The 26,233-nt window shown below is 42.8% G+C and overlaps 1 protein-coding gene across 6 annotated transcripts in view; it reads right to left on the reverse strand.

Annotated features, from left to right (window-relative positions):
- NF2 (NF2, moesin-ezrin-radixin like (MERLIN) tumor suppressor) overlaps positions 1-26,233 on the reverse strand; it is a 67,495-nt gene that overhangs the window by 16,152 nt on the left and 25,110 nt on the right. For all 6 annotated transcript variants that reach the window (XM_019743079.3, XM_088800943.1, XM_019743080.3 and 3 more), the window contains exons 3-12: positions 24,654-24,776; positions 22,564-22,647; positions 14,161-14,229; positions 13,210-13,292; positions 11,479-11,554; positions 8,854-8,988; positions 5,758-5,832; positions 4,323-4,436; positions 1,626-1,748; positions 677-894 (exon numbers count right to left, since the gene is read on the reverse strand). In XM_019743079.3, coding sequence (XP_019598638.1) covers positions 677-894; positions 1,626-1,748; positions 4,323-4,436; positions 5,758-5,832; positions 8,854-8,988; positions 11,479-11,554; positions 13,210-13,292; positions 14,161-14,229; positions 22,564-22,647; positions 24,654-24,776 — 1,100 coding nt within the window. The remainder of the gene's footprint in view (positions 1-676; positions 895-1,625; positions 1,749-4,322; positions 4,437-5,757; positions 5,833-8,853; positions 8,989-11,478; positions 11,555-13,209; positions 13,293-14,160; positions 14,230-22,563; positions 22,648-24,653; positions 24,777-26,233) is intronic.

Here is a 26,233-nt window from a genome sequence, read left to right on the forward strand (position 1 = left end):
AAAGCCAGATTCAGGTATTCTAAACGAAGAATCAAATGCTGTGGAGAATGTGCCAGTGTTTATCTGAAGGCTGCTGGACCAGAACAGTCCAGAGCCTAGAATAGTCTTAGAAAAGTACAGGCGACAGTTCCATCCTTCAACTTGTTCGTGAGCCGCAGCATCCTGGCCAGAGAGGATCCTATCACTCCTCTCGCATCTACCTCAGGAGCCTTAGCACCAAGCAAGGGCTGCAGGGAAGTGGTGCCTAGTTGCTACGTTAAATAGCTGCTGTCTCCCCACGTGCCCCCTAAATTAAAAGGGAAAAGAACCACATTTTTTAAATATAAGAAGAGCCTCCTTACATCTCCTCAGCTAAAAGTTAAGTCTGGGGACATGCTCAATAGTTTTCCTGCAAACACAGCTATCAGAGGAACAGGGGCTTATCACAAAGGCAAAAGCATGTCCACTCAACAAAAGAACTGTGTTCCTGTGTCCCTTCCCCTAGCTGCAGCTGCAAAACTAGATTAAGCACCAGTCCCCACCACCCTGTCAAAAGAGGAACCATTCCCCTGCCCCAGAGATGGAGAAGCAGCTTGAGTACCGCTGCAGTCAGACTCCACCTCGGGGCAGGGTTAGGGGCGAGCAGCCCCTCGCCCGGGGCCCAGTGCCCAGGATCGCCTGCCCCCCAACCTCTGACCTCCTCTCTGACTCCTCAGCCATCTTCAGTGCCAGCACCTCGGCCTCTAGCACCTTTTGCTCCATCAGGCGTTTCTCTTCCTCGGTCCGAATGGCCGTGGCCTTGATGCGTTGCATTTCCTGTTCGGCCTCTGCGGCCTTCTGTGCTAGGAGTTTTGCCTCCTCCTCAGTGATTTGGGCCTTTTCTGCCAACAGGTCAGCCGTCTCCTCAGACCGCATCTGGAGAGAAGAGCACCGCCCGCTGGAGTGGGGATCACGTGCCTGTTGTCCCACCAGATCTGACCTCAGACCCTCAGATCAGCAAGCACCAGTCTCGGATTCCTGAGAGTGTCCTCTCAGATGACACTCTGCAACAGATGACAAGCCACCCCCCTCCACTTATCAGAAGGGCCCTTCAGGTTCCATCCATAGGGCACTATAAGAAAACACCTTTTTGGAGTACCCACTTGAACAGAGGCTTGTGCTTTATGAGAGAGAAAACCAACTTAACTCTGTTCTACTTTCCCTTTAAATCAGTGGTTCCAAACCAGTGGAGATTTTGCCACCTGGGGGGCATGTAACGATGTTTGGAGACATTTTTGCTTGTCACAAATGGGGGGTGAGGTTGTGCTACTGGCATCTAGTAGACAGAGGCCAGGGAAATTGCTAAACATGCTTCAATGACAGCTCCCACCACAAAGAACAATCTGGCCCCAATGTGAGTAGTGCTGAGGCTGGGAGGCCCAGCTTTAAAGGCAACCCACAGTGAAAGTGGAGTTTGGCTGCACAGAACTCAACCTAAATCTGCTTCTGCCAGCACAGGTGGAAAGAAAAGGCACTGATTTTTTTTTTTTTTTAATCTGAAATGTCAAAGCAAATGTCACTAATTTGTGATCCTGGGGAGGTCTAACTCCAGCAAACCAAGCAAGTCCCCGTGTAGCCTCCTGGGACCCAGACCCCTTGGAAATCACCAGTGCTTCGTTGGCCATTGTTGCTTCTTCTTTCATCTGCAACAGCCTCCTCTCCAACTCGTCCCTCGTGCGTTCAGCCTCCTCCCTCATCTGCTTCTCTCGAGCGAGGCGCTGCCGCTCCATCTGGGGAGTGGGGGATGAGAACAGTCACTGAGTCACGGGGCTCATGACCTATGATGCCACAGGGATCTGAGAACACCCAGTGTCCAGAGTCTCCCCTTTGGGGACATTTTTCTTCCAGTAACCAGTGTCATTCTTGTCGCCCACCACCCTCTGTCCTTCTAAGCCAGCTGCAGAGTTGAAACTGTGTTCATTAAAAAACATCTAGGGGTGAATGAACAAATGAACCAAGCACAAAAAACCAAGCCCGGTCTCTACCTGGATGGAAGGAGGCATTCTTACATACACGCTGTGTGCGGACACAGCCACCTTGCCAAAATCCCTTTTGTTGGGAGACCTCACATGGCTCTGCCCTATGGCTGACAGGACACAATGCAGGTTCCGTCTCCCTGAGATGGAGCCCCAGAAATGGTTTTCTCATCCGGTTGGATGAGCCACCTCGCCATTTGTAATCTACATGCACCCCTCCCACACCGCTTCTAATTTCATCAACAATAGCTCCACTCTTGCCTCTGACCCGCGGAGAAGATGGAATCATTCTGTGTGATGCATCAATAGTTCACACATTGTATTTCACAGGAGGAAGCTGCAGCAGCCATACCACAGACTCTCACAGCCTCACACAGAGGCAACTCCTGGGCCAGGCCTGCGACAGGAGGGAGCCAGGCAGGGAGCAGAGCCCCCATGCTTAAGGCACCAGTACAAAGCCGCCACCACCACCCTTGCCTTCTGGATCACTGTAGTAATTGGGCCACATGCCGAGCTTAATAAGGCAAACAAGCACAGGACAAGTGCCCCTCTCCGTGATCCTACAGTACTCACTGAATTCAGAAAGGAGAAGCCAGAAGTGACCACTGCACTATTTTCCTCCTTAAATAATTAAAGCACATTTAATTACTTCTTGCTTCGATCTTCTTGCAAACACAAGATTTCTAAGACTGCTGCTTTTTCTAAATACGAAGCCAAAAAAAAGGAACATTGGACTTCGAAGGAATAATGCAAAGACAAGCAGTAAAATGCTGTAAACTCTTCTCCAATTTTCCTCTTGCAGGTCAATGAAAAGCTTGGCCAATTTGTTCTCTAATTTCCATCGTCTTACGATTTCCATTAGGTGGATAACTATATTTCCATTATTCTCCACTTGAAAAAAGCGCAGGCCATCCCCTCCATTGCCAGCACTGCACTCTCCCTGAGACCTCCACCTCCATAATAAGGGACCTCCTGTTTGCAAAGCAGTTTAAGCTACAAAGATTTTCAGGTTCAATACGTCCTTTGATCTGAGGCAGAGAAGAGGTATCAATAGCACCACGTGACAGATGAGAAAACAGGTCTAGAAGGTAAGTCATTTACTAGCATCAGATACTAAGTGTCACATCTGGCTCCAAGGTCAGTGTCTGTCCAGGGGACATGGCGCCCCTGACCTGCAGTTGCCAGGTGCCAGGGATGTTCCTCTGCTGTTCTACAGCCAGTGCAGGGCTGCTGGGGTGTGTTCATGCTCGTCTCTGCCACAGCCCAAAGGCCTACACTCAACTTGCCATTTTCAGATCTCTCACTTCTAAGCGTTGCTCTGCCGCAAAAGAGGTCAGAGGGGGGGCTCTTCTGAGAGTTGCCACTGTGACCCTGTGCTGGCTCAGGAGCATTTCTCTGTGCAACAACAAAGCCCATTCTACCATCCTCAAAGCTTCCCAAAGAGTGCATGTATGGCCTGCCGTCTCAGAAAGCAAAACGATGGAGAGCTGCAGGCACACTGCACCACACTGGGCATTTCACTCTGATTCTCAGGCCCGGCAGCCTGCCTGGCCGAAGTCCCCAGATCGGAGCGAGCTGCACACAAACTGACTATTAGACCTCCGAGCCTGCAAGGCCTGAGGGCAGCCGACTGCAGCTGCTGCTCCTCTATCTAATAGTTCGTCCAAAACCACAATTAATATTCTCAGCAGCAAGGCTCAGATTAGTTGAGTAGATTTCGGTGAGTCGAAATGATCTATGAGTAGAAAACAATGATGTAGATCATCCAGTCTGCTGATGGGCACTCCTGGCACCTCCCGTGGTGGGCGCCGTGCCGCCTGGGCTGATCTACAGTGAGGAAGTGCAGCCGGAGTCTAATTAGCATTCCAGCAGCAGGCACGAAATGCTGCCATGCATTCTATCACCATCTCATTAGAAAAGGAGACGTCCAGGAAAAGGAGACAGGCAGGCAAAAAGAAAGCTTAGCTACACTGGACGAGAGATGGATGGATGGATGGATGGATGGGATGGATGGATGGATGGATGGATGGATGGATGGATAGATGGATGGATGGATACATGCAGGCTATCTATTCCCACTTTACTTACTTCACTTCAGTGGAAAATAACTAAAGACATTTCTTTTAGATATGCTATTAGAGTTTATTCCTCATTTCCAGAGCTGATACCCCACCAGCTGGGCATCAGCCAAGAAAGACCCAAAAGGGATAAAATAAGAGTAGGCACAACCGTGACCAAATGACTCCAGTCCGCCCACCACCACTCCTTACCTCCCAGGCCAAGACCACCACGCAGTGACAACAGCCGTCCAAACCTGGTCTTGCTCACCTGCTTTCTAGCTTTCTCCTCCCTGGCCTGGGCTTTCATCTGCTGAACTTCCAAAGAATCAGCCTTCCTTCTCCTCATGAAAAGATCATGGTTCCCGATACAGAGCTGAAGAATCTGTGGCCATGGAAGCAGGAGAAATGTCAAACCCACAAATTAACTTGGCTGCCTACAGCTCACCGGGGCTACTGCATCTCGGTCTGAGGGCTCTGTGGGCAGCAGAAAGCCTGAGAGGAACGTGTGGAGTGAAACACCAGAGTCCTACTTACTGATGGCCTCTAGTGCTCTCAGCTCTGCACACAGCAAAATAAAGGTGCCTCAGCTACTGCAGGGGACAAAAATTACCAAAAAATCGAAGAGAGGAATAGAAGACACTAGCATATCTTCTGGATGTGCCTCACTCTGCTAAGTCAAGATGTGGTTCTGTAGATCACGGAGGATAGGAAAGGTCACTCAATAGGCTGGTCTGAGACAACAGGTTATTTGTTTATATGGAAAAAAATAAGTTAGATCCCTCCCTTACACCGCATGCAAAAATCAACTTCAGAATTATTCAAAACTTAAAGGCGAAGATCAAGCCCTTGAAACTTTATTTGAAAAAAGGAAAAATGAGTCACAAACTGAGAGAAGACATAACCAACAAAGAAAACAATCCAAGAGAAAAATGGCCAAAAGACACGAAACAAGTATTTGATAGAAGAGACAAAAAGATTGGCCAATAAATACACAAAACGATGTTCAACCTCATGAGTAAATATAAAGATGCAAATTAATATGACACCGAGATACCACTGTATATGCACAAGATTGGCAAAAATTTTAAAAGACTGATAATACGATTGTTGAGGACATAAAGCAAAAAGAAGTGTCACCCACTACTGTTGGATTTGTAAAATAATTCACCTTCTTTGGAAAAGAATCTGGCATGATCTTGAACGTGGACATACACTACAGCCCTGCAGGTTTAGGGCTACATGTACATATTCTCTGGACCCTAGAGACAACATGATCACCCTTGGAGAAGAGAGAGGGGGAACTAGCTAATATGAGTGGTTTCAACAGTGTGTGGGGGGGGTGCTATTTCTTAAAGCTAGGCAGTATTTCTGCCATTCTTTATACCTCATATATATACTTATCCTTTTATATTTATGAAGTACTTCAATAAAAGTAATTTTTAAAAATCCTTCATCATAAAATTTAGGTTTAACTCTTTAGATGAATCTAAAGAGAAGAGTCTTTCCGGCATATCAGAAAAGAAGAAGTCAGAAAAAGAAGTAAAGATACTATTGTGATCCCAGAGAACAGATTGGTTCACTAAATACAACTGAACTATATTCTATACCTCACAAGATACCACTCTGATACTCTTTCAAAAAAGGCATTTGATTTCTCACAAAAACTACAGTTATCAGTAATAAAAACTGGGATTCCAACTTACCAGCTTATTAACACGAAGCTTTGAGGAGTTAAACTTGAAGACATCGATTTTCTTATCCAATGGTTTAATAGTAAACTGAAAGGTGGAAGGAGAAAACAGTTTCAGTCTGACAGCCTAGCACCAATTGGGACATTCCACAAAAGCAGCCACCTTACTGGCAAAGATGCAGCACGAGGCTGTGCCTTCTCCTGGCTTCCTGGTGCCTGGGCACTAAACCGCGGTGAACGACAAGCATTTGAGGGCACCGAGTCTAGTGCTGGGGAAGCTCAGGATCCTGGGAGGTGTGCTCTCGGCACCAACTTAGGCATCATCTAAACCTGAAATAGGAACCCTTGACGGGCCCAACCTTCAGGCCAACACTGAGAGGGCCACCCCAGAGTCTAAGGCACAGCCCTGACTTCAGGAGGCTCGCAATCTGGCTTGAACTAGACCAGCAATAGTCAATTACTCAAGAAATTACATCATATATTAGTGCCTCATTGGGTAGCATAAAGCACAAATGTCCTGGGGGGTTCAGAGTAGATCTAGCTTAAGTAGGAGGGGACGTAAGCTGGTTGTAGATGAAAAATATGAGAAGCTAAAAGGTAGGATGGAAGGGCATTCTGGACAGGGCAAGCGATAGAAATAAGGAGATGGAGAAATGAGCAGTGTGGGTGTGAGTGTGAGTGTGAGTGTGAGTGTGTGTGTGTTTGTGTATGTGTACGCCATTATTTGCTCTTTGATGACAAGGTGATATGAGCTTAGATCGAGAGGAAGGCAGGGGTGATGAGGTGGGCTGAGAGTAGCCAGTCAGAGGGGATTAGATTTGATGTGACAGCTACAGGGAGTCACTCCAGGTTTCTGAACATGGGGATTATTAGATGAACGCTGAAGGAATACAGTAAAGTGTGAATGAAGATGAATGGACTGTAGTGGAAGCGGAAAACATAGTTCCTGAAATCAAAGGGGAGAGAAAGATGAATGATAAGGATATGGTGGTAGCTTAGTGTGAGAACCCAGGGCCAGAACACTAGGCATGGCAGCGCATATAAAGAACAAATGGCAACTGCTGTTCCCAACCATTCCTGATGAGACCAGACAGATCCTCGATTTCAACGATGCACTTAAGAAACGGATATTCATTCCCAGGAAAGACTTGCTAAGCAGATAAATACATTTGGAAGATACATTCTTGGGTGTTTCTTTCTCATGTTATATTGTCCGACAGGGGGTTAGCATAATGAGGAGAGAAAATGGTCCTTTGTTTAGCTTTCGGTCAAGTTAACTTAGCAGCGGCGTTGCTTGTGTAGGCTGCAATTTGTGAATTTCGTGAGCTTATTTTTGGCCCTGCTGTCAAATCCCAGAGCTGTCAGCGGGAAACCACAAGTAATGGGGAAACCGCAGGCTCTGCGCCATGCCAGGGTGCACTCAAAGAATCAATGGATCACTTAAAATAAACCAACATTTCTGTTTTGACAGCATGGCTGTCATACTTAGCTACTAAGATTACTTCCTATTATGTCAAACCAGCTTGGAGTCTTCTCACTGTGCGAGTTATTGACATGATAGAACATGAGGGCGCCTTGCCCCTGGAGAGCGTATATTAGACTTTCTTGTGTCAGGCCATTCTAGGGGAGACTTTAATCCTTAGGTTCTGCGAAGAATGAGTGTTTCGGGAGCCTTTAGCACAAATGTGTGGCTGAGCCGTAAACAGACTTTATAAAATTAGAGATGAAAAGCGACTATACCACGGCACACCTACTACTACTTTAAATCATGTGGAGCTTTCAATTTAAGGACTTTCAAAAATAAACACCTAAATGCTCGTCTCCTGGGCTATTTACAAAACTTTGAAAGCCAGAATATTTTAAGAAGCTCAATCTGTCTCATGGAGCATGGTTGAGTAGATCTCAACCATGTATTAGAAACAAGGGGCTGGTGTTCCTTTCCCCGAGTTGTTCCGAGGAAAGAGAAAACAGGAAATCTGCTCGGGGTGGGGGCTGTGCAGGCAGTAACATGAGCCGCCACTGTTACTCACACATCCTCAGCGTCCTGACTGCAGGCTCCATACGCCTGCCTGGGCCTGCTCTTCTCTGCCTGGTGCCCTGTGCCCTCAGGGCTTGTCCTCTGTGCCCCACAGCAAAGCAGGGATGTGGCTTCAGGGAACCTGGAGCTCAGCCCCTATAATTCCACTCACCAGACGCAGGTCACTTGATCCCTCTATATCTCTGCTTCCTGATGTGACCCAGATAACCAAAACTCGGCCCCTACTCTCCGAGCAGCAGCATTCTTGTGAGGACTGAAGCAGAAGAGTAGGGGTGAGTGCTTCTAAGCAGAAGGGCGCTACAGCACCATCACCTTCGTGGCCAGTCCCTCACTCTGCACTTACAGCCGCCCAATCGGTGCTTGACTATAACTTCCTTGAGGGCTGAGACAGGATTTTCTACATGTGTGTTTCCCCTGCAAAACCCAACACAAAGCAGATGCTCAATAATCCCTTTAAAATGAACAAAGAAGGACTGAGTGAACAAACAAATGAATGTAGGATTACAGTGTTTGGGGAAAGGTTACCATCCTATTTAGAAATATTTGAATTCTAACTTAGAGTGTTCATCTAGGTTATTTAAACTTATTCTTAAATTTTTATAAGCAGGTTAACCTGATACCATTATTTATATCATTGCTGATATCATACACACACACACACACACACACACACACACCCCACATGTATCAAGCACTGGACACAGAGAGAGGGTTTAATATACACCACACTTAAAATACAAAGAGAATTTCTCACCAGCAATAGAAAGCCAAGTAATAAGAAAAGTTACTTTTTGTTTTATTTACTGTTCTTTGGGGTTTAGTCCTGACAGGTTGAGCTTCCCAGCCTCTTGTTAGTCAGCAGGGAAGGGTTAGTGATGCTATTTGAAAATAGGGTGCCAATACTGTGCTGTAAATACTATAAAAACCAACAACTAAAACCCCGAAGCCTGGAAATGAAAGGATTTTCCTGAGACAGGAGAAGTCTGGCTGGGGATGCTACAGCAAGGAGGAGAGGTGGGGAAAGCCCTTCTGCTGGGCCACTGGTGCACTTGCAGTACAGACATGTCCTACCTCTTTGTCACTGTACGAGATGTTTCGGATTTCATTCCACGGGAAGGAGATCTTGGGGGTCAGCCTGTTGTCGGGGTCATAGATGTGAAGCCCCAGAGCATCCACTCCAAGCAGCAGCTCTGTGCCCTTTTTATTCTGTAGAGTCGACAAAGAACAGCCACTGTCAGCTCCTGCGAGGCTCGAGATTTTATTCAATTTCTCAAAAGACCTGGCACACACTGTTATATATGACAAGTTTCAACAGGGCCCAACAGAAGTCACAGCTGTCTTGTAACCCAGGGGGCCTCCAGCTTCCTGAATTCGGGCAGGCAGAGGCAAAACTATGCCATTCTTGTGACTCATGTGTTCCACAGAGGGCCCACTAAGGCTCCTGTCACTGGCTATCTGAGCATTGTTAACCTCTAACTAAATAATCAGGTTATAATAGACGTAAAATAGAAATCTGTAGGAGTAATCATTTCTTATATTAAAAGAAAAGGTTGTTGGACTACCTGAAAGAAAATTCTAAGTGTTGGGATCAGAAGGTCTTATTACATGTTAAAACGTAGTCTTAATGGGATAAAGCAAGTATAGTATAATAAAATGTTAACTGTAGAATCTAGGCAGAGGGTATATATGGGTGTTTGCTATAAAATTCTTTCAAAAATTCTTTGAAATTTTTTAATAATAAAATGTTGGAAAACTATATCAAAATGAGTTATATATAAATTATACCTCAAGAAAGCTGTTTAAAAATGTGATTGTACACATGCTATATCGCTGATGGCGGTCCTGGTCAGTCGTCAGAGCAGCCAGAAGGCAAGCACACTGGGGCCCCAGGTCCCTGACCAGCTGTGGCCCTGGAGGCCACATCCTTGTGCTATAGGTCCGTCCACTTGCCATCAGGCTGTTAGACGGAGGAAAACAATGTCTCTTGGAGCACTCACCTGCACTGTGGTCTGGCTTTGTCTATTTGTACGACCGTAGAAGAAAGCCCCCTGCACCTGACCCTCTTACTGACAGCAGAGATTGAACCCAGACTCAAGGGCAGGAAAGCAGATTTGCAAACAAGGCCCTTGGACTGTGAGGAGAAGTACCAACCTAACAGCAGGTGTCAGATGGAGAAGCCAGTGCTCCAAGATAAATTGGTTTCCTCCTTCTAACACCCTGATGGCAGGTGTTAGGACCAAACCACGAGAGAGATTCCTCGGCTCATCTGCAAAGCTCTTAAAACTACGACCGTGTTAACACAAGTGAGGCTTTGTACTTTTAAAATCTATGCTACATTTTGGAAAATGAGATGTTTCATTATGTTTCTGACTAACTTTTTTCATTTTTTTTAAAAAAAGGATTCCACCTTCTGCCTCCTGTCATTATCACTCCAACATTTCAAACAGAGAGACGAGGACTCAAGCAGCTGCTTTTAAATTGTTTTAAGCACGTATCTTCCCTAGTTGATGGTGAAATTTCAGGAACTTTAACACAAAAGACACTAAAATATCCATTAGCTTTGTCTATTTGTCTAGTGTAACACAAGAAACACATACAAAACACTATCTGACTGCTACAGAAATATTCCCTAATAAGGAACTGTTTTTTAAGGATTGTAAAACACTAAATTTCTAGCATCTAGGGGTTGGGCATATGAGGCAAGAGGACTTGTGTTGACAAAGCCACAAACATGTGTTAAAGTAGCCTAACCTTAAAGAAACCAAACAATCGGCAAACACAAATTAATAAAAATTTAAAAAATAACCTTCTGCATTATTATAGAAAATCTTTTAGGCACTTTTTTACTATATGAAATAACATAACTTTTCAGTGTGTCACATTTTAAGCAAAATAATCCATTTTTTAAAAATCTGTATTTAGAAAACAAATAAATCATGTAGACAGCTATCCTAGAATATTTAAAATGTGTTTCAATTTACCCAAATTTAATATCGAATTTATAGGGACCCAAAAAGGAAAGCCAACTATACTGCGATGATAAAGGTGGACCACTGTGGACAGCTGTTTTCACGTCTACTCATCTATAGTTTGGAGCCAGCAATGAAACACTTTAGCAAATTCACAAGAATTCCTTTGGAAGGAGCTGCCTACACTCTGCATCTAGGAGGGGACCCTCGGGAGAAAGACGGGTCAGGCCAGACCTCCGCTGAAAACAAATGCCTATTTGATGCCAAAGCAATGGGTTCCCAGAGGACGGTGGACTAATGATGGTCTGAATAGAAAACCAATTAGCCTGCTAGTGAGGAACAAGAGTCGCCACCCAAACAAATCAGTAATCTATAAAAGCAGCTTTACTCTCCTTGTGCCCTGTGGGGGAAGAAAATACTTACTGGTGCCCCCTGGAGATCTTACAGAGCCAGAAATAATCAAATGTTAACACTGGGAGCATTCAAACAGGTTTCTGCTGAGAGCAGTACCAGTGCCAAGTCCCCCCAAGGCTCAAGTGACACTTAATTACCTAGGATCTAATTGAAGTCTAAAAATAGAAAACGAGGCTATAAGACCCTCTTCCCTTCCTCACTACTGAACCATTAAAGAGTCTACCACCCTAGAATGAGGAAGTAACCCATTTGACCAGTCTGTCCCAGGTTCAACCTCTGTTTATATATAGGGAATTCAGAAAGGCTTCCACACCCGGATTGCAAAGTAGTTCACGCCATACATCTCCAGGTCCTGAGCTATCTTCAAATATTCCATTTCAGCTTCGTCCCTGTGAGGAAAACGAAAGCTACTGTTACTGGAGCTAAGCAAGAAAACTGGAGGGCGGCGCATGACAACCTGAGCGTTCTAAGCTGCTGGAAGGTGCAAGCCAGAGCAGGTACCAGTGCAGCTCTTCCCAACGCTGAGTCTATTACACACAATGAGGTCAAGTAGAATTTCCCATCCCCACAAAGACAAGAGAACAAATTCATTACAGCATTTCTTGGCTTCAATTTCACGCTTTGCCCTTGATAAATAGTGGCAACCGTTTCAAGTAATTCAAGAAAAGCACGTGGTACGTTATCTTCTCCCCTCAAATGGATTTGAATGTTCAAATTTTATTTAAGGTGTTGCTTGATCTAGTTGTGTATCTTCTTCACCTAGAAGGTTTTTAATAATGAAACAACTCTTTCTGCAGAGCCACCTTCTACTCTAGCTCTCAAATGAATTTTAAAAATTCAATCGGAAGAATGTCAAGTGTTAGAAAGCAGGCAGACAGCTAGAAATCACACACACTGCTGATGCAAATTGGTATAATTACTTTGGAAAATTTTTTGACATTATTTGTAATAGCAAAAGACGGGAGGCAACCCGACAAGCTAAATGTTCTTCGATAGTAGAATGGATAAATAATTTGTGGTTTTTTAATACAGTGGAATTCTACATAGCTATGAAAATGAAAAAAACTACTGTCACATGTCAAAAACCCAAATCTCATAATATGATGCTGAACAAAAGAAGTGAGACACAAAAAACAGAAACTGTCTGACTGCATTTATATAAAGTTTAAAACAGGCAATACTAATCTAGGGAGTTAGAAAGAGAGGTTCCCTTTGGGAAGGAAGGAGGGGCAGTGAAGGGGAGGTTGTGTGCTCACCTGTCACCTGGTGTTACAGGGTGTTTTCACTTTGTGATAATTCATCACACGGTATGTTTAGAACTTGTCTACTTTTTGGTATGCATGTTACACTTTTTGAAAAGTTAAAAAGTGTGATAGGAAGTTGATTTGAAGAAGAGTAAAGAATTTTGAAAGACTAATGAAAAGACGATCAAGAGAAATACTAATGAATATTTAAGATTCATTTTTTTACCTTTTAGGTTATAAAAATTACATCGATAAAAACAGGTGTTGGGGAGAGAATGGAGGGCGGAGACACCCATACACTGTCGATGGGCACGTAAACAGGTACAGCCTTTGGTGGCACCTGTCAAAAGGCAAAATGCTCACATCCTTTGACTCAGCAATTCTTCTAAACAATCTATGGGCAGAACTACTCATGCAATTATATTATAACAATATAAGATTGTATATACCGCAGAACATTTTGTAAAAGTGAAAAACCTATAGCTATTCCAATGCCATCAGTAGAGGAACGGATGCAAAAGCTATGGGATATCCATACAATAGAATTCTTCAAATGAACCAAAATGACTAATGAATGCAATAGGGTCTGTACACCCTGACAGGCCGTAGGTACCCACTTCATACCACCAGAAAAAGGACACACAAAGTAAGACAACCAGCATTACTCCCAGTTCTCTTTTCTTTTATACACTCACTTTGTTCAACAATCATGTCCCAGTTTTACGGTCGCAAAACAAACAAACAAACAAACAAACAAACAGCCCATAAAGAAATAAAAACCGAAAATGAAGTAGCCTCACCTGGCTCGGCCTCGGTGCTCTGCATACCAGGCTGTAATCCTCTCCTCCCACATTTCTGGAGTCATTTGATACAGATTTATCACCTATCAAAAAACAGAGCAAAATAAAAAGCCCACACACACAGAAAGCTTTGGCATTATTTGCCATTTTACAATTGTGCATCAGGTTTACAAAACAGCACAGCTATTTTCAAAAAGCCCCACACAGGGAGCCAGTCACAGGCAAGGGTGGGCGTGTAAACAAGCACCATTCAGTGTGAGTCACAACTGGGAAAGCTGCACCATTACGCAGGCCTAGGGGCACCCCTCGCTGGGCAGTGGCCCCTCTTTCCTGGGCTGTACATCCCAGAGGGAGGACCGCGGTGAGAGCAGTGCTCACTCATCTTGGGCCAGCCAGGCCAGGCTGTGTGTGCTGCTGCCTTCGCCTGCACAGAAGCCATCAAAGGGGCAGATAAAGCCAGAAAGGTAAGGCGCAGGCCTTTATTACACATGATGGATGAGTGGAGCTATAAAATCAGAAGCAGCAAAAGGGAGGGAGGGCCTGCTTCTGTGGCTAATGAACAAGATGAACAACACCAAGGATTAAAAACTACAATGCCCACCCCCAACTCATCTCCTCTATTCACCCCAAGCGGCTGCTAGCAGCTCAACTCCCCGGGCTGAACACATGCTGCTCCACACTCCTTCCTGGAAATCAATGACGCAAACCCACCTTTAAAGAAAGGACCCGTGCAGGCCATGATGGTCCTGGCCACCCCAAGCTGATTCCATGAACCTTTGCTTTGTAATATTTTTAACAGAGATTCCACACTCTTTACTCAACACTGATTACAAAATATTTATAGCAAAGTTCTTGCTACAAACTTCTTTATTCCTTCAAGTCCTTCAAGTTAGGTTTCTTGTAAACCACATATCTGCTATGTTCTCCCAAACAGGGAATTTGATTTCTTACCCTTTTGGGAAGCAATTCCTCTTGGGCCAAAAATCCCCGCTTGTGAACAGAGGGGTCGTAGTCACCGTACTGGAAGGAGAAGAAAGGGACAGCAAGCGATTGAGATTTGAAAGACAACTGTCATTTCTGAACAGCTGGACTCAGTTGCATTCCCTCCCAACTCCAGGGAGCAATTCAATCCTGATGACAAGTCAAGATTTCAACCTTGCTAGTTTGTTATCCTTGAATGAAAATACAAAGCTGATTATATCTATGAACAGAGTTGCATAATCCCTACGGGTGATGTGCTAATAAGAACGTGACATTTGTATGGAAACGGAGCTGGAGACGTGTTGTGTTTTCTAACCCACAAAGAAAGCAGTCACTGCCAAAACATTAGCTTTTGAAATGACACAACAAAACACAACTGTGAAAGTTGTGATTAACAAAGTGTGGTAAGAGCCTTACCTACAAATGCTTCTAAGTGGCTGGTAATTAGAGCCGATTGTTAGGTGGGAGCTGGGAATAATGCTGGCAATATTTTTAATATCTTTCATTGAAGGCTCTGAAAAAACGCTTTGGAAAAATGTGCTGCCAACATTGTCATTTGTATTGTACAGACAAAGAAATGAGTAAAAGGTTAACTGGCTTTCCTAAAGCTGCAGAGCAAGTCACTAGTGGGACCAGAAATGGGCCCTGCATTTTAATGTTTCCATCCAGGATAATAACTTGATTTATTTTTCTGGTTTAAGAAAAAAAAAAAAAAGAAAAAAGATCCCTTTCTTTCCTAGGAAACTTTAGTCTGACCAGGAAATAATCAAAAAGGAAGGAATTTGTCAAAAGAAACTCACCGTAAAACATACAGAATATAAAATCAAAGCCCGTCTCTTGTCAGTCAGCCTTTGGTAATTTTTCTTTTGACTACAACCAACAAAGCTCAGTATTTTCGTAGAATCTTCTATAAACATTTAGCCTTTTAGCCACCAATATGGTGAAAACAAAAGAAAGGTCAGGCACGAGGCTGCTGACTCTATATCTCACTAAACTGGGTCAGGATGTGCCCACCCTGTCATTCCCAAAGAGCCTCAAATTGTACTCCTGATGTGTTTTCCAAATGAAGTCATACACCGAACAGACACTTGTGGGATTGAAAGGAGATGTTCGCCAGCGACTTTAAATCATGCTTCATTCCCACACCACCCTACAAAAGCCCCACAAATTAAGATTTCTTATGAATCTCATAATTGTCTTGTAAATCGCAGAATGGTATTTCATTGCTTTTTGAGTGTTAGAGGAATCTGTCAAATTCGAACATTTAAAATATGTCACAGATCGGGTAACCCTCTCTAGGCATTACTCCATTTAAAAAACTTGAAGGAACCTGGTTTGTTTTGATCTCTGAAAGGCCTGGGGAAATAGTAAGTCAGTAACTGTATGAGATTTCACGGTACTCTCTTGTGAGGCAGCTGCAGAGCGCAGGTATGATCCCGGCTCTGGAGGCAGGCTGCTCCAAGTTCAATCCTAACTCTTTCACTTATTAGTTGTGACCTTGAAAACTTGTGTCTCAGTTTCTTCATCTGTAAAATGGGGATAATAACAGTATTTATCTTAGAGGACTTTTGTAGGAATTAAATAATACCCATAAAATTTTTAAAAGTATGCTTGACAACATAGCACTCAATACAACCTGGTGTCAAACAATAACTCAGGTTGTATCACTTCTCTGAGTCTGTTTTCTAATTTATCAAATGCAAATGAGAGAGTTGGTCTTAGAGGATTTCGAAGTGAGGACTCCGGAGTAGGCCCCTGAGGTCTTGAGTACAGCACCCTCTCGCTAAACCTCAGCTTTCTCATCTGGAAAGCAAGAGTCATAATACTGCTTACCTCGCAGGAGGTGATGAGGATGAAGTAAGACAATCCAGGGAAGCATTTTGCACAGTGCTTAGGTCTTAGTGAATGTCTCTGCATTGTTTATAATGACACTAATCACTGGTTGCCTCTCTAATTTTTAAAGGGGTAGGAGGCTAAAGAAAGCCCTATTCGCTGCATTTCCAAGCCTCTTAAAGAGTGCTGACCAAACTCTAATGCAAAAGTAAGCAGATATGCAAAGTTCAAGTTGTAAATTCAGGTTCCAAAGGCTCATAAGATTAACGATCCACATTATTATACTGAGTTTCCAGCTACTCCACGGATCAAATAGGTTACATCTGAGCAATGCAGAGGCAGCAAAGATTCTTCTGAAAGAACTTCTCCACTGGACTAACTCCACTTACATTAAAGCCACCTGGATGTATGTGTCTGCTCTTAAATAACTCTTTAAAAAACAAAAGAAGAAAAAATTCTCAAGTTGTGGCAGTTGGTAAATATAAAAGGAAGTCATACCACTGCATAGATGGAGATGGCGGTGCCTCATCCTTTTATGTATGGAAGCATTCTGATAATACAACCAGGACTGAATTTACTGTAAAGCTAATGAAGCTGGGGTTTCTGCACCTGAATTTTATATTCATAATTTGTATTCTTGCATTGAAAAGAACCCCTTAAGTCATATAAACTCCAGGCCCCAAAAAACCTTGATTCATCCCTGATATAAATCAATTGAATTTAAATTCAAGAGAGGAGTTCATCATTTACAGGATTCTCAGAGTCAATTCTTAGGTTAAACAGAGGCCCCTTCTGGATATTAAATACTTTCCTTTGCCTGTATGTATGGAAAATTAGACCAAGTGCTCTGACCAGGATTTCACAAAACATATAGATTTGATCAATACATATACAGAATAAATAATAAAATCCCTACCACATACCAGTTATTAAAATCCAGATGGATTAAAGACTTAAACCATAAATGAAAATCCATCAAAAGACTAGAACAAAATATAGAAGAACAGGTGTTTAATAATGGTGGGTGAAGTCATTCTAAAAGTCACTCAAAACATAAAAAGATTGACAAGTCTGACATGTGAAAAAAAGATAAAGGGCAGCCTGGTGGCTCAGGTGGTTGGAGCACAGAGCTCCTAACCCTGAGGTCGCCGGTTCGATTCCCACATGGGCCAGTGAGCTGCACCTTCTATAGCTAAGATTGTGAACAACGGCTCTCCCTGAAGCTGGGCTGCGGTGAGCAGCTAGAGGTCAGCGTGGGCTGCCGTGGGCTTCCATGTGCTGCCAGGAGCGGCTGGCGAGAGCTGCCGTGAGCCGCTGTGAGTGGCCGACCAATGACCGGCGACTGACTGACTGCCTCAGCTGGGGGGGAGCACAAGGCTCATAATACCAGCATGGGCCAGGGAGCTGTGTCCTACACAACTAGACTGAGAAACAACGGCTTGAACCAGAGTGGGGGGAAGGCAAAAGGAGGGGGAAAAAAAACGATAAAAGGGTTACCAGAGGGTAAGTGGGGAGAGGGATGGTAGAAGAGGGTAAAGGGGATTAAATATATGGTAATAAAAGGAGAACTGAGACTGGGTGGTAAATGGATTACAGAAATGTACACTTGAAACTTACATAATTTTACTAATCAATGCCACTCCAATAAATAAAGATAAAAAAATAAAAGGTTAATACCCATCACATATGGAGCTCCTATAACTCAATTAGAAAAAGATAAACAATACAGTGGATAAATGGGCAAGTCATAAACACCTGACTGACAGAGGAAAGAAATACAATGGCCAGTAAATCTATGAAAAGATACTCAGCCCCAATGGTAATCAAGGAAATGAAAACTTAAAAAAAAACACGTTTTTTCTGTTGGATTAGCAAAAATGTAAAAGACTTATAGCATCCACTGTCGATGAGGATGTGGAAAAACAGGTATTGTCACACACTGTTCTTAGAAGTTAAATTAGGACAACAGTTTTAGAGGGCAATTTGGCCATATCTATTTAATTTTTTTTATTGAGATAACATTTACATACATAACATTCATCATTTTGAGCTTGTAATTTAGTGGTTTCCAGCATATTCACAATGTTGTGCAACCATCACCACTTTAATTCCAGAATATTCCCATCACCCCAAAAAGAAATCCTATATCCATTAGCAGTAACTCCTAATATCGTCCTTCCATCCCCTACTTTCTGTCTCTATGGATTTGCCTATTGTGGACATTTCATATAAATGGAATCACACAATATGCGGCCTTTTATGTCCAGCCTCTTTCACTTAGCATTATTTAAGGTTTCAATGTTCTTATGCTTCAACCCAGTTATGCCATCTCTTGGTATTTATCATAGAGACTCCTGTTCATATGTTTATATTCGAGGATGTTGATTGCATCTGTCTAACATAAAAGTAATAAAGCAAAACAAACCTAAATACCCACCAACAGAGATGTTTAAATAATCCATAGTCCCTCCTTTTTATGAAATACCGTTCAGTGTTTAAAAAAAAGAGATGAGTCTATCCATTCTGACAGTTTTAAGTGAAAAGGGCACATGGTGCAGGAGTTTCTCTGGAGTAACCACCTAAAAGTGGACTTTCAGGGACTTGGGGGGGTGTCTTCTCACCTGACCAGCCCCCACCTCCTCCATCACAGAGGTTATGCCAACTCACAGTCCCTTCCAGCTCCTATTGATTTATTAATCCTTGTCAATCTTATAGGTTTGAAATGTTACCTCATTGTTGCTCTAATTTTTCTTTTTCTTGATTACTAGTGAGACTGAGCATTTTTTTGTTTTCTATCAAGTGCCTGTTGTTCATACCCTTTGTGACCACTGTTCTGCTGTCATATATATATATATATATATATATATATATATATATATATATATATATATATATATATATTTAGGAGTTCTTCATATATCTTTGGATATTTCTGCAATTCTACTTCTAGAAATCTACCTTAAGGGGAAAAAGCTTTTGTACATGTACATAAGGAATCATATAAAAGGATTTTCAGTAAAGCACTGTTTACAACAGGGGAAAAGCAGAAACTAAACCTACCTTTCCCTCATAACGGGAATGAATAAATAAACTGGGTTTATTCATCAATGGCTACTATACAGCAGTTAGAATCAATGAGCTATAACTACACATAGAACACAGATACATCTCAAAATCAATGTTGATTGAGCGGGGAAAAAATACGATTTTGTAAAGGGATATGCAAAAAAAGAAAAATATGCAGAGTATAGCACCATTTATATTAACTTTTACCTTCTGGATATTTGTAAGTCAGCCTCCTCCCATCCAACTGACTTCTGCCCAAGGTGTGAACCTCACAGTCACCAGGATGACCACCAGAGCCTGCTAAAAAAAGGTCCTCCTGTTTCCAAACTTGTCTCTCACTCCAATCTGTCCTTCATACAGCTACCAAAGGATCTGTCTAAAATACAAACCCTTCACTGGCTCTGTATCACCCACAGGATAAAGTTAAGACCCTTTATGATCTGGCCTCTGCAGACCTCTCCAGCCCCAATTCTTGCCACTCTCTACCTACCTACACTTAAATTATACCCAACTTCTCAATTGCCTTTTGGTACTCTATCCCTAATTTGTATCAAAGAGCACTTAACTAAGAAACACAAAGCCCTCTTTCCCACCACTCTTTTCTCTCTGAACACTAGGAGTTTGCAGGCCATTACTGCAAGACTGATAAATTATGTACCATTCTCTCTCAAAGTCATTTTTAATAAGAACACGTTTCAAACAGCAAAATGTCAACATAAATCCAACAGGTGGCTTAAAACATTGCAAGATGGTTTGCTATGTCATGTGACTGGACCAAAAAAATACCCAGCCCATACTTTTGATTCAAATGTAACTCCAACTCGAACCAAGAAATGTGGTTCTTGTTAACTGAACCATGTGATTTATATTTGTATTTATACTTTGAGGGTAATTGTTTCTTTATGCTTCAGAATTAACTGTGTCTATATCAAACAGCTAAAACACTTTAATGAATACATTTGTGCATAATTACATTTCATGTGTTAATGAGCTCCATTCGCTTTTCCCTCCACACTTCTAAAAGTTCCTTTCTGTTTCAGAAAGGTTGTGGAAGAAAACAAACTGAACATAATGGAAGGAACCAATACGATTTATTGAAAAGTCTGGACTAATGTGACCACATAAATGAATCTGGGATTTAGCAAAAGGCGGCATATGCTACGCAGTGAGAGGCAAGAGTAAAGGGCCGAGTTAGGCAACCAGACACCAGGGTTCTCATCCCGGCTCCACTCTATAGTTCCGTTCTGCTTCAAATCCTGTCCATCAACAAATGGGCTATAAATTCCATCAAAAAAAAAAAAAAAGAATTAACATAAAGTATTGTGACTTTAGACAAAGTATTATCCTTTTCTGAGCCTTAAATTCCTCATCTATAAAACAAGCATAAGACTCTCAAGCCTTGGCTTACAGAAAAGACTACACTGAGTTATCACACAAAATATTCATGTTATAACACTTTGTAAAACTGTAAAACACTACAGGCATGTAAAATCTTATTAATATCGTAATCAGAGATATCCTTTTAATATTAACCAGCAGTCCTGGAAACTGGAAGCATGTTATAATAATCCTTAGTTTCCCAAATGCAGACGAGAAGCCACAGATTAGCTTTATTTGTGAGATCCTGAAATTTTACGCCGGAAATAACAGAACATCCTCCTCCATATGAACCGCATATGCTGTCTGTGAATCACTTTCATCTCTAAATTAGTCAGATTCAAATTAGTAGGGCTTTCCTACAGTGAAATCTGTTGAAGCAAACATCTGCTGGAGCCCAGAAAAGTTATTTTTTTCCACAGGTGGCCTTTGAATTTGTGACCCAAAATCCATGCAAAGAAACTGTAGCCTTTGAGACGGAAGCCCTTCAAAGAGAGGTAGTGTCCTTGAGAGCTTGGGTCTCCTCTCAGCAGGAGGGAAAGCGTGCTAAAAAGGAACTCCGTTCCGGGCCAGGAAGTGCTCGGATTTAATGAGAGTGACAATGACTGTTTCATCACTGTCAGGGTGATACTGATTGAAAGGACACATTTTTCCTGTTATTAATATTCTTAATCAAAGCATAAAAGGGAGCATATGTTTTAGTTGAATCAAGGCCCATTTTCTGTTTTTTTCAATTACTCATTTTTCTGGGCAGTCGAATAGGGGAGGCACAAAATATAATCCCAAAGCCATGAATGCTGCCCTTAGCTTTACCCCAAGATTGCCCGAATGACCTTGGGCAAATCGCTGAGGGCAGACACTTGCTTTAGCGTCTGTATTGTGACAGAGTCAATAACTCCTTCCCCTCAGGCCAGTGAATACTCAGCAAATATTAGACCAGTCAGCAAATGATTGAGTCATCTGGTGCTTCTGTTAGTCTGACTAGCATGTACAAATTTTTTTTTTTCCCTCCAAATGACAGGCCAGTTACTTCCTGGCTTTGATCTGAAACTGTATTAAGCTATCCAAAACAAAAAAGTAGGCTAGGAAGTAAAGAGAGTCTAACTAATTTTTGTACACTACAGGGAAATGGCGTTATGGCCATCTTCAACTAAAAAAGGAAAATAACAAAAAATTATGCAAAATCACAGAAGTAATCAGGTGTCCTAATTCTAGGGACATCTTCTAATGCTGCGGTAAAAGGTGGTGTGCACAGGGACCAAGAAAAAGTGGCATGTGGGGTGGCTGGTTAGCTCAGTTGGTTAGAGTGTGGCGCTAATAACACCAACGTTGCCGGTTCGATCCCCGCATGGGCCGCTGTGAGCTGCACCCTCAGGAAAAAAAATAAAGAAAAAGTGGCCTGTGATTGAAGTGGAAATCTGAGGGACACAAAACCTCCTGGCCCGACCATGCATGGGTCTTATAAAAACAGAGTGGACAAAAACACAAGACCACTGGTTTCCCTTTCCCACTACTTTCAATCCATAGCGATGTCTCTGGGAATGCCTTTTCAGCTAACCAGAAAGCTCAACTTCGCTCAGTGGGCCAAAGAGCCCGCAGTGAACAGCCATAAGCAAGCCAGCGTGCCCATCAGGGGTGGATAAAGCAGGGCACACTCTAGGGTTTGGTGAGGTCCCCACACATAGGGCCACAGGGCCTCAGAAGATGAGTTTGGAATGAGGACCTGGGCCTTTCTGACCTAAATGAACTTATGGTCTCCAGTTTGGGTCAAACAACTGGCGACCCTAAGTTCATTTTTCCTGGTTAATAAAGAGCGAGGTTGGTCCAGTGCATGTAAGTAACCACATGTGCCCAATGAGATTACAAAGGATATTCATCAAGCTGTACATTTACCGGTATACACATACAGACTCTCACAAGATTATACAAAAGTGAGATGATGACAGTTGGTTCCCCTAGTCCACAAGTTCCATAACCTCTTGCTTTCTGAGGGAAGTCTTTCTGAAGTCTAGAAAACCCCAAGAAACAGACAACCTGGAGTGGCCCCGTGACACACGTAAATGTCCAGAAGAATTCATTTTTCTTCTTTGAGCCTACCTTAGCCTGGACGGCGTAAGAAGCCAGGAGCACAGAGGCCTCGGGAGGGCAGTAGATCTTTTCATCTAAAATCTGCTTCTTTACCTGAAAGGGGCAACAAGGGAGAAATGATACCGTGTGTGTGGAAGTGAGCTGTGCAGGCCGGTTGCACAGAAAATGACTGCAGAGTGTTCGAATGAGGGCTGCCAAACCAGCCTGCTAATGATTTTCTGAAAAGGGGTACAATATTTTTACTGCCGCAGACAGGTTGGGAGTTCAGTCACTGAGAAGCTATTGGTAAGATGGCCATGCATAAAAGCCCCTTATCTCTTCTGTTCACCATCAAACGCTGAAGAGGAAAAACCAGTCTTCATGGTTAAAAGAGACTAACATCTGGGCTGTGACAGAGGAGAGCCGTGAACTTGAGAAGTGTCAGGAACAGCTCTGGTGGTGATTGCAGCCTCAGCCCCTGCTGAGCACACGCAGCACCAGAGGAAATGGAGTCTACTTTTAAGTCTTAACACAAGTCAGCAAGGCCACTGAGTTATGACTGCAGAAAAAAACCATCACTTTCAATATGCCTGCTCTAAGGAAAAAGGAAGCAATAAAGTGTGATCGATTAAACTTTTAAGTACATGTGAGGTCCAGGAAATATAATTCTTAAGCCATAATGTTGAATTAACATATCTCATTGCATTTAATTTCGTAGAATGGTGCAGCGTATGATGTTCCAGACCTAGAGGCAAGAGAGCCACATAACGTGGGGGCTGGGGGGAGGCAGACCGAAATAAACACAACAGGAAAAACCAACTCTTTTCTCACCGATTCATAAAAGCGGTCAATTTTGTCTTGCTCAGACATGAAAACACTCCAACATTGCAGTATGAGGGGAAATTAAGCCAAAGTCACATGAGGGGCGAGCACTGCTTCTGAGAGCTTCCAAGAAAGCCATCTCTATGACACTAGGACATTCTGGGGCCTACGAGATCATTATGCGGTTTCATTCAAAGCAGTGCAACTTTCCAATCCCTTGGTTTCTTTTCAAAGGGAAAAAGAGCCACACTACAGAAAAACTGAAAGGGCTTCCCTTTGATCGGAAAATGTTAGGGATGGGGGAATGTGTGTATATGTGTATATGTATGTACACACACACACACACACACACACACGCAGAGTTTTTTTGCAAATTTTTTTGGTAACACAAATTATTTGAGGATTTTTATTACATTTAACTTACTATTTACTAAACATAATAATCTGAGGCTCAAACTAATTATCAGAAGACTATGTGATAGACAATACATGGCCTTCTGGGAAATCATGTAATTAACACCCCTGCTGCAATCTTTTCTGTTACTGACAATGGGTACCTTTGGGCATACAGGCAGCTGCAGTGCCAACCACTGTAACTAACCATGAAACTAGTGAAGTGCTCTGATCAACCGGGAAGAACACCAACCCCTCGCCCACTGTGCCCCCAGAGAGTCAACGAGCTGTCTTTGAACCTATCATCATGGCTCACCAAATTTCTTCAATTCGGTTGAGTCATCACTTGTGGAATGCCTACTGTGCACTCAGCAAGCCTTACATGTAAGGGGCTTACAATCTATGATGGAATAAGGCAGAAATAAGGCAAGTATAGACAGAGTAGCACGAAGTATGATGTTTGAAGTTCTGCGTGAATGGGAGTAACCCAGTGTCATTGGAGTTCTGAAGTCCTGCCTTAATGACAACAGATTTTAAACTTTTGGAAGAACTACTCTTTATGACTCTCTTTAGACTTCCTTTGCAACTGCTGAGTACTTCCAAGTTAGTGAGAAGAAAACAGGATCTATCTTCAAAGAGGTTGCGAATTAGGTAGCTACTTATACCCCTTCTTTCACCATGAACCTTTTGCAATTTCATCTGACACCAATTCTTATCACTCAAGTGTAGTTCTATTCTGAAGATTTTTTCCATTACAGAACCAAAAGGACTGACTTTCCAAAGATGGAAAGTTTTTGCAATATGAAGCATTTGTGGTCAGCTCCGAGGGGTTTGTCCAGGCTGCCTCTGTAACCCTGCCTGGGTGAGTTTCCCCATAATTAGGGAGGTAGCATGGGCTGGTGTACCTGCAAGAAGAATAAATGTTGCGTGATCTCCTGAACCAGCTCTTCCTCAGCATTCTCAGGATAAAATTTGGCCAGGAAGTGAAAGGTGACTGGCTCTTCCTTAGAAACATCATGATCCAGCACCTGAAGAATTGAAGAGCAAAAGACAAACAAGCTATATTGGCACCTCTTCCTCCCACACAACCATCAAAGAACCTTTTGAAAGGAGTGTATACATATTATTTCCCCTCTAAATTCATCACATTCCCCAAAGATTGTGATTCTTCAATTTGAGGCATTCACAAAGTCATCTACAAGAAAAGGTAATATTCACTTCACATGGCATTTTTGAACCAAGTTAACTAACATCCCCAAGGGGTGAGTGGAACTAAGATTAAGGCACAAATGTTCTCAAGGCCACAGAGATAGTTAAAAATTAGAAATTTATAACTCAAAGGTCTTGGGCACAATCCCTTATGGTAGGCTGAAGGTTTTAAACTTTCTGAAAGCTTTAAATCTTCCTTTATTCTTTTTTCTTGTCCCCCCCTCCAACATTTAGGTCCATATTGGAATGGAGCTTAGAGATGATGAACTAGATCTCTGTGAAATCATCTAAACATTAACTGAGCAACAGAAGTGATACGTGTCCATTGTGCAACCCTTTGTTTCAAGGAACCTCTAGAGATGCCCCACAAAATACTTGAGCACAATCAGTAAACCACACTGCCTTTAATCTTCTAACAATTTCATCCACCCACTGAATAGCTCGAACCATCTGCTCTCCAGAATGAATTTCATTTCAGGCCGTAAACATGCCATGTGACAGGCTCCAAGCTTCCACTAACATGTGTCATAATTTATATCCTTTGAGCAGCAGGTATCATGGCTCCTAATGACCCCAATCTAACATCCATTTGGCCAACACTCAGGTATGATTTAAAATTTATTTTGCTGAGAGTCACAAAAAGATACATAAGTTCTGCTTGTCTTTGATAAGTAACTCTCCAGGCCCCGGCCTAAATTCCAGTTGGCGGTGCCGCGGAGATTCAAAATACACCCCATCCAGGATAGTCTCGCTGACACAGACACACCGCGGCACTGTGATGTCCACGATCATGCGGATTTACCATAGATAGATATCTATCTCTCTATCTCTCTATCTCTCTATCTCTCTATCTCTCTATCTCTCTATCTATCTATCTATCTATCTATCTATTTTTTTAATTGGGTAACTGTGTTTTTCCAGGGCCCATCAGCTCCAAGTCAAATTGTTGTCCTTCAATCTACTTGCGGAGAGCGCAGCTCAGCTCCAAGTACAGTCGCTGGTTTCAATCCAGTTGCAGGGGGCAGAGCCCACCATCCCATGTGGGAATCGAACCAGCAACCTTGTTGTTAAGAGCACACGCTCTAACCAACTGAGCTAACTGGCCGCCCCGGGAATTACCATATTAAATTTACACCCAGCAGGGATTCTAATGTGAAGATTCAGATTAGTGTGTACATATGTAAACACAATTTGAACATTTGGGTTTAGAGTCAAACTGCTGAAGCACAGGAGGCTTTCATTGTTTATCATGCCATGTAGTAGATAATAAAATCAG

This window comes from Rhinolophus sinicus, chromosome 9, assembly GCF_057876585.1.
Source record: "Rhinolophus sinicus isolate RSI-liver-muscle chromosome 9, RSI-T2T, whole genome shotgun sequence".
In the NCBI taxonomy this organism is placed as follows: Eukaryota; Metazoa; Chordata; class Mammalia; order Chiroptera; family Rhinolophidae; genus Rhinolophus; species Rhinolophus sinicus.